At 40.5% G+C, this 9552-nt stretch overlaps 1 protein-coding gene across 1 annotated transcript; it reads right to left on the bottom strand.

Moving 5' to 3' along the window:
* Positions 1–3231: 3231 nt before the first annotated feature.
* Positions 3232–3585, bottom strand: LOC127315475 (putative cysteine proteinase inhibitor 7). The gene has a single exon (XM_051345962.1). The coding sequence runs from the start codon at positions 3583–3585 to the stop codon at positions 3232–3234; it is 354 nt and encodes a 117-aa protein (XP_051201922.1).
* Between the last annotated feature and the right edge of the window lie 5967 nt (positions 3586–9552).

Below are 9552 nucleotides of genomic sequence, written 5' to 3'. Positions count from 1 at the left end.
AGGCGATCTCCTGAATCCCCCGAGAGGGATTGGCGGCGGCGGCGTGTCTGGAAGGTTTTCCGTGTCGTGGCTCTCGGTACTAGGGTATTCTCGACGAAGGCTATATGTAGGCGGAAGGTTAGGTCAGGGGGCGTCACGAGGGGCCCACACGCTAGGGCCACGCGGCCAGGGCCTGGGCCGCGCCGCCCTGGCGTGTCGCCGCCTCGTCGCCCCACTTCGTTTCCCTTTCGGACTTCTGGAAGCTTCGTGGAAAAATAAGGCCCTGGGCGTTGATTTCGTCCAATTCCGAGAATATTTCCTTACTAGGATTTCTGAAACCAAAAACAGCAGAAAACAACAACTGGCTCTTCGGCATCTTGTTAATAGGTTAGTGCCGGAAAATGCATAAATATGACATAAAGTGTGTATAAAACATGTGAGTATCATCATAAAATTAGAATGGAACATAAGAAATTATCGATACGTTGGAGACGTATCAGGCACTGCAGCGGCATAAATGAGAGTGGTAATGGCGACGAGGAGGAGTGCGGTTCTCATGGTATTTAGGGTTATTATTATTTGACGTTAGAATAATCGATGGCTTTGAAGTTTGAGATCTATGGAGGCAACTATGGTTTGATGAAGGGCGAAGACAATGTGGGGAATATTGAAATATATAAACTACTCGAGAAGGAAAATATAGCAGCAAAAAATTATTGCATATATCCTGGAAATACAATTTTTTCTTTTGTTTGGAAAATATTAATTCAAGGCTTCTAATATGATACTATATTTGTCTGCCATTTAATGTAGATGTAATACTGCTCCCATTAGACACCGAAGATAAGCTCAATTTTTTCTTCAAGCAAAATTACTTCTAATTGACCTTATGTAAAAGTTCGCCCATAATTAATTTATAATTAACCTATTTCAATTGTTATTAATGAATTTCATTTATATGAGGAGGCTATTAGAAGTAAATTTATCATCACGTCAAGTCAATCCTCATTATGAAGGGTTTCCAGAAATAAATTTGACATATAGAAAAAAATTGATCTTAGGTGACAACGGATTATCAAAATAATAAAAATTTATAATGGTACACTAGTACTACTGATACTTTTTTCTTACAGAAACCCGCGTTTTCCAGTTGTCATCAAACCCTTCAAATGAGAGGTAACATTTTGGGTTTTACCAAAATGTCTCGTACAACTAGCAAATTCATGGAAGATGATGCATTAACTCAATCGACTACTATCCTAACATTGTCCGTTACAAGGATTTTGGAAGACTAATTTTTGATGAAGGAATCAAACTGGTATAAATACTACATACTATCACTAAAAAAAGACGTTGATCAAGCACCTGGGATCTTGCATCCATCGTATGGACCAACACAAAAACTTAACTTGATAGAAAGAACAAGATCATCAAAGTGTAGAACACGTGTCTTAAAATAAAATACCACCTATTGTCTCTTGGCTTGATGATAAAATTGTATTATATGACAACAAACACAGAGAAGACATGTCGACCGCCACCATATTGTGAAGTGAACTCTTAATCACATGGCTTCATTGATTCTTATCAATTAGAAGAAATAGGATTTGCATGCGAGGATTCATTTTCTTAATATCTCCATAGTCCAAGAGAAGCATGCATGCAAAATTAAAGAGAAACACCATATAATTTCTTGTAAATTTATTACAACACTAAAGGTAACCCGACTAGTCTAAAGGGCTGAAATTTATGAGCTTCCATGTGTTCTGGTTACTCGGGACTTCCTCTAGTAACCATCCTTTGTATGTGCCATGTGAGCCACCTGGTCTCATGGCAACGATGACAAGCCGATAACTTACACCATTCCTAATTTGATATTCGCCGCTTAGCACCTTCTGAAACTTGAGCCCATCATTGCCCCCCATTTTGGTGTGCTCCGTCACCATCCACTTGCCGAGCCCCTGGATGTATGGGTCGGTGATGTTCTTAATATTGGACCAATCATCAGGGTTTGCCGTGGCGGGCACTGCAGCGGCATAAATGAGAGTGGTAATGGCGACGAGGAGGAGTGCGGTTCTCATGGTATTTATGGTTATTATTATTCGACGTTGGAATAATCGATGGCTTTGAAGTTTGAGATCTATGGAGGCAACTATGGTTTGATGAAGGGCGAAGAAAATGTGGGGGATATTGAAATATATAAACTACTCGAGAAGTGAAATATAGAAGCAAAAAATTATTGCATATATCCTGGAAATACAATTTTTTCTTTTGTTTAAAAAATATTAATTCAAGGCTTCTAATATGATACTATATTTTTCTACCATTTAATGTAGATGTAATATTGCTCCCATTAGACACCGAAGATAAGCTCAATTTTTTCTTCAAGCAAAATTACTTCTAATTGACCTTTTGTGAAAGTTGGCCCATAATTAATTTATAATTAACCTATTTCAATTGTTATTAATGAATTTCATTTATATGAGGAGGCTATTAGAAGTAAATTTATCATCACGTCAAGTCAATCCTCATTACGAAGGGTTTCCAGAAATAAATTTGACATATAGAAAAAAAATCGATCTTAGGTGACAAAGGATTATCAAAATAATAAAAATTCATAATAGTACACTAGTACTACTGATACTTTTTTCTTACAGAAACCCGCGTTTTCCAGTTGTCATCAAACCCTTCAAATGAGAGGTAACATTTTGGGTTTTACCAAAATGTCTCGTACAACTTGCAAATTCATGGAAGATGATACATTAACTCAATCGACTACTATCCTAACATTGTCCGTTATAAGGATTTTGGAAGACTAATTTTTGATGAAGGAATCAAACTGGTATAAATACTACATACTATCACTAAAAAAAGACGTTGACCAAGGACCTAGGATCTTGCATCCATCGTATGGACCAACACAAAAACTTAACTTGATAGAAAGAACAAGAGCATCAAAGTGTAGAACACGTGTCTTAAAATAAAATACCACCTATTGTCTCTTAGCTTGATGATAAAATTGTATTATGTGACAACAAACACAAAGAAGACATGTCGGCCGCCACCATATTGTGAAGTGAACTCTTAATCGCATGGCTATCATTGATTCCTAACAATTAGAAGAAATAGGATTTGCATGCGAGGATTCATTTTCTTAATATCTCCATAGTCCAAGAGAAGCATGCATGCAAAGTTAAAGAGAAACACAATATAATTTCTTGTAAATTTATTACAACACTAAAGGTAACCCGACTAGTCTAAAGGGCTGAAATTTATGAGCTTCCATGTGTTCTGGTTACTCGGGACTTCCTCTAGTAACCATCCTTTGTATGTGCCATGTGAGCCACCTGGTCTCATGGCAACGATGACAAGCCGATAACTTACACCATTCCTAATTTGATATTCGCCGCTTAGCACCTTCTGAAACTCGAGCCCATCATTGCCCCCCATTTTGGTGTGCTCCGTCACCAGCCACTTGCCGAGCCCCTGGATGTATGGGTCGGTGATGTTCTTAATCATGAACAAATCATCGGGGTTTGCCGTGGCGGGCACTGCAGCGGCATCAATGAGAGCGGTAATGGCGACGAGGAGGAGTGCGGTTCTCATGGTATTTAGGGTTATTATTATTCGACGTTGGAATAATCGATGGCTTTGAAGTTTGAGATCTATGGAGGCAACTATGGTTTGATGAAGGGCAAAGACAATGTGGGGAATATTGAAATATATAAACTACTCGAGAAGGAAAATATAGAAGCAAAAAATTATTGCATATATCCTGGAAATACAATTTTTTCTTTTGTTTGGAAAATATTAATTCAAGGCTTCTAATATGATACTATATTTGTCTACCATTTAATGTAGATGTAATATTGCTCCCATTAGACACCGAAGATAAGCTCAATTTTTTTCAGGCAAAATTACTTCTAATTGACCTTTTGTGAAAGTTGGCCCATAATTAATTTATAATTAACCTATTTCAATTGTTACTAATGAATTTCATTTATATGAGGAGGCTATTAGAAGTAAATTTATCATCACGTCAAGTCAATCCTCATTATGAAGGGTTTCCAGAAATAAATTTGACATATAGAAAAAAAAATCGATCTTAGGTGACAAAGGATTATCAAAATAAAAAAAATTTATAATAGTACACTAGTACTACTGATACTTTTTTCTTACAGAAACCCGCGTTTTCCAGTTGTCATCAAACCCTTCAAATGAGAGGTAACATTTTGGGTTTTACCAAAATGTCTCGTACAACTAGCAAATTCATGGAAGATGATACATTAACTCAATCAACTACTATCCTAACATTGTCCGTTATAAGGATTTTGGAAGACTAATTTTTGATGAAGGAATCAAACTGGTATAAATACTACATACTATCACTAAAAAAGACGTTGACCAAGCACCTGGGATCTTGCATCCATCGTATGGACCAACACAAAAACTTAACTTGATAGAAAGAACAAGAGCATCAAAGTGTAGAACACGTGTCTTAAAATAAAATACCACCTATTGTCTCTTAGCTTGATGATAAAATTGTATTATGTGACAACAAACACAGAGAAGACATGTCGACCGCCACCATATTGTGAAGTGAACTCTTAATCACATGGCTATCATTGATTCCTAACAATTAGAAGAAATAGGATTTGCATGCGAGGATTCATTTTCTTAATATCTCCATAGTCCAAGAGAAGCATGCATGCAAAATTAAAGAGAAACACCATATAATTTCTTGTAAATTTATTACAACACTAAAGGTAACCCGACTAGTCTAAAGGGCTGAAATTTATGAGCTTCCATGTGTTCTGGTTACTCGGGACTTCCTCTAGTAACCATCCTTTGTATGTGCCATGTGAGCCACCTGGTCTCATGGCAACGATGACAAGCCGATAACTTACACCATTCCTAATTTGATATTCGCCGCTTAGCACCTTCTGAAATTGAGCCCATCATTGCCCCCCATTTTGGTGTGCTCCGTCACCAGCCACTTGCCGAGCCCCTGGATGTATGGGTCGGTGATGTTCTTAATCTTGGACCAATCATCGGGGTTTGCCGTGGCGGGCACTGCAGCGGCATAAATGAGAGTGGTAATGGCGACGAGGAGGAGTGCGGTTCTCATGGTATTTAGGGTTATTATTATTCGACGTTGTTATAATCGATGGCTTTGAAGTTTGAGATCTATGTAGGCAACTATGGTTTGATGAAGGGCGAATACAATGTGGGGAATATTGAAATATATAAACTACTCGAGAAGGAAAATATAGCAGCAAAAAATTATTGCATATATCCTGGAAATACAATTTTTTCTTTTGTTTGGAAAATATTAATTCAAGGCTTCTAATATGATACTATATTTGTCTACCATTTAATGTAGATGTAATACTGCTCCCATTAGACACCGAAGATAAGCTCAATTTTTTCTTCAAGCAAAATTACTTCTAATTGACCTTTTGTGAAAGTTGGCCCATAATTAATTTATAATTAACCTATTTCAATTGTTATTAATGAATTTCATTTATATGAGGAGGCTATTAGAAGTAAATTTATCATCACGTCAAGTCAATCCTCATTATGAAGGGTTTCCAGAAATAAATTTGACATATAGAAAAAAAATTGATCTTAGGTGACAAAGGATTATCAAAATAATAAAAATTTATAATAGTACACTAGTACTACTGATACTTTTTTCTTACAGAAACCCGCGTTTTCCAGTTGTCATCAAACCCTTCAAATGAGAGGTAACATTTTGGGTTTTACCAAAATGTCTCGTACAACTAGCAAATTCATGGAAGATGATACATTAACTCAATCGACTACTATCCTAACATTGTCCGTTATAAGGATTTTGGAAGACTAATTTTTGATGAAGGAATCAAACTGGTATAAATACTACATACTGATACGTCCAAAACGTATCTACTTTCCCGAACACTTTTGCTATTGTTTTGCCTCTAATTTGTGTGTTTTGGATACAACTAACGCGGACTAACGCTGTTTTCAGCAGAATTGCTCTGGTGTCTTGTTTTTGTGCAGAAATTCAACTTTCGGGAAAATCCTCGGAATTTATATCAATGGGCCTATTTTATAAAAATACTCAGGGAGCCAGAAGGGCAAGCCAGGTGGAGGCCCGAGGGCCCCACACAACAGGCCGGCGCGGCCCGGGGGGGGGGGCGCGCCGCCCTAGTGTGTGGCCCCCTCGGCTGGCCTCCGACGCCCCCCTCTGGACTACTTAAGGGGTTTGATCTAAAAATCGCGACCAAGAAGTCGGAGTCGCCAGAAACCCTCCAGAACGCCGCCACATCGCGAAACTCCGTCTCGGGGGCCAGAAGTCTCTGTTCTGGCACTCCGCCGGGGCGGGGAATTGGAGGAGATCATCGCCATCATCACCACCGACGCCTCTCCATCGACCAGCCATGTTTCCCCCATCCATGTGTGAGTAATTCCCCCGCTGTAGGCCGAAGGGGATGGTAGGGATTGGATGAGATTGGTCATGTAATAGCATAAGATTGTTAGGGCATAGTGCCTAGTGTCCGTAATTGGTACTTTAATGATACTAGTAAACATGCCCGTGCATTGCATCGGGAGAAGAAAATCTAAATCGCAATAGGAGCACAAATTAAATTACGGTGTGTCGTTGAAACCAGTCAGCTTCATCGCATCCATCTATACGGATAAATAATAATATCAATGCTTTTCATATATGCGTTGTCACATGTTGATTTTATTGAAATCATATTTGATGGATGCACAATTTTGAGCTTTTTTATCTCTCCATGCCTTGCCTATGTGGAGGCTCCACCTCTAGATAGGCCACGGATCCTGAACCGATGGCCATCCTTTGGCGGATACTCCCCTATGGCCGTCCTTCCACCCCAAACTTCGATCCGAGTGGCAAAACTCTATTGGGTTATCGCAAAACAATCCACATTAAAAAAGATAAGAATCTGATATTAATTTAGAGATCTCGTTGACTATTCTCCTTATATACAACAATATTTTGAAACATGCCATAATTTGTCTAATTTTTTTGAGATCTCTTATGTAAAGAGTACTTCAATGCCGATGAATCTTCTGGTTCTCCTAATAGCATAGACCGACATTCTCTATATGTTGGTCACAATTTATTTTTATTTTATTTATTCTGCAACGAAAAAGAGATTTATATAACAATTAAGAACAGAGTAGCAGCCATTACATATTACTCCTAGATATGGCAGGCAAAATAAGAAGGGCTGCAGAAATCAAAAATAAACTTTCTATAGTTCACCCAGCTTGGCTAGCTCATGTAGCGCCCAATTGCTCTCTCTCTATCTCTAAGAGCTCTGTAGTCATGGAATAATGTCAACATGTGCCCTGTGTAGCTGTATAGGCTGTGAACAACTTCAGTTAATTCAGATTCTTGGCCAGTCGACATTTGCGAGGCTGTGTCAGGGTCGTCGCCGTGCTCCGACGCTCTGAGGACTATGCAGCCGTGTTGCATCGAGGATATCGTTGTCCTCAGGTGTGAACTAAACCAAACATACCACACAGGCACACACTGAACCCATCTCCTGTGAACTGAACCTCTTGTCTCCTCTAAACTTTCAAGCATCTAGCTCAGGATTCGTAAGTTTGAATACAGTTAGCTCGCTTAACCGAGCAGACAATCTGGTAGTTAGCAGAGTTATGTTTGCACACAAGTGTGTTCAAACATTTGCCACTCTACGGAAGAAAGTAATCCTTTACTTCCATCTCTTTAGGAATTCCATCAATTGTGATCTATCTTGACATCTGGTGTTCCACAAATTTCCATTGCCTGACAGATTAAAAGGACACCTCCCTCCATCGTTCTTGAATTACTGTAATGAGGCACGGCTAGCTATGTCCTCATTACTAAGTCAGGTCAGATCCGCAACTTCACTTATAGGAGCAGACGGTGGATGCGCTTATCGTAGGGGCCCTACGTATATTAGACCACAGGAACAGGGGAAGCCGGCAACGCGCGAACTGCAACCGCCTGTCCAACGCGCGCTGTACAGGGTCGACTTCGATCGGAGGAGCTCCAACAATGGTCCCTGTGCATCCTCAGGCAGCCGCCCACGCGTGCCTTGCAGCTGCCTGTTGGCCGACGTCGGAAGAGGTCGAAGCGCAATCGTGTGGGAGGAGGTCCAAGCCTCCTATAGTAGGCGCCACTGGAGACGATGCCGTGCATGGTGCCGCATAGGCCTTCGTCTCGGTGGTGTGGACACGGTGACATGTTGATCACGTACAACCATCCAAGCTGCGCCGAAGGCTTGATTCTCACCGGGAGGAGGGGCAGAGCGCCACCTCCTAGTTCACTACCTCATCTCGTCGACTTTGCCCTACCCCGCCATGGTCTTCACGGTGGTTCAGCTTGATATATATCGCGTCGAATCGCTAGCTCGCGATTTAGATCGTATATCGGGTGGATGGAGTACGCAATCGATCTCCTCTGCCTTGCCGTATATTTATAGGTGTAAATCGAGCGGTAGAGGTGGTAGGCGAGAGTAGGACGTACATCCGTGCGGAGACGTCCGAGAGATCGATAAGGGCGGTGATCCGCTTTTTTTTTTTTGAAACTGAGCGGTGATCCGTTTTCAATACTTATAGGGAAACCAGGATGGAAGGAACGTGCGGTACAACTGGTACAACTTACGGGTGGCATAGTAGGTAATTTTACGTTAACTTCAGGAGTAGTTTTCATGATGCACCAAACCAAACCAAACCACGAAAACACTTTTGCTTTTATTATTAGGTATAGATTGTTGCAACTTGTTATGCTTAATGCTTGTCACTAGGGTCCGAGTGCCATGATCTCAGATCTGTACATGTTATTGTTTCATCATGATATTCATTGTTTTATGATCTTATCTGCAAGTTGTATACACATGTCGCTGTCCGGAACCAAAGGCCCCGAAGTGACAGAAATCGGGACAACCGGCGGAGATGGTAGTGATGTGAGGATCACATGTGTTCACGGAGTGTTAATGCTTTGCTCCGGTACTCTATTAAAAAGAGTACCTTAATATCCAGTAGATTTCCTAGAGGCCTGGCTGCCACCGGCTGGTAGGACAAAAGATGTTGTGCAAGTTTCTCATTGCGAGCACGTACGACTATATATGGAACACATGCCTATTGATTGCTTTGTACTTGGACACCGTTTTATTATTATCTGCAAATGCCCTGCTATGATTGTTACATGAGTTTCTCTCATCCATGCAACGCCCGTTATCCGTCCCCGTGCCTACAGTATTTTAATCCTTGATACGTCTCCGACGTATCGATAATTTCTTATGTTCCATGCCACATTATTGATGATATCTACATGTTTTATGCATACTTTATGTCATATTTATGCATTTTCTGGAACTAACCTATTAACAAGATGCCGAAGAGCCAGTTGCTATTTTCTGCTGTTTTTGGTTTCAGAAATCCTAGTAAGGAAATATTCTCGGAATTGGACGAAATCAACGCCCAGGAGCCTATTTTGCCACGAAGCTTCCAGAAGACCGAAGAGTCAACGAAGTGGGGCCACGAGGTGGCCAGGGGGTAGGGCGGAGCGGC

The sequence above is a fragment of the Lolium perenne genome, chromosome 7, assembly GCF_019359855.2.
Source record: "Lolium perenne isolate Kyuss_39 chromosome 7, Kyuss_2.0, whole genome shotgun sequence".
NCBI classification, from domain to species: Eukaryota; Viridiplantae; Streptophyta; class Magnoliopsida; order Poales; family Poaceae; genus Lolium; species Lolium perenne.
Note: the sequence above shows the minus strand (reverse complement) of the source record. Positions and strands in the feature narration are given on the sequence as shown.

What these genes read in the sequence shown, in the direction of transcription:
- LOC127315475 (XM_051345962.1), bottom strand. Translation starts at nt 3,585, where the DNA reads ATGAGAACCGCACTCCTCCTCGTCGCCATTACCGCTCTCATTGATGCC.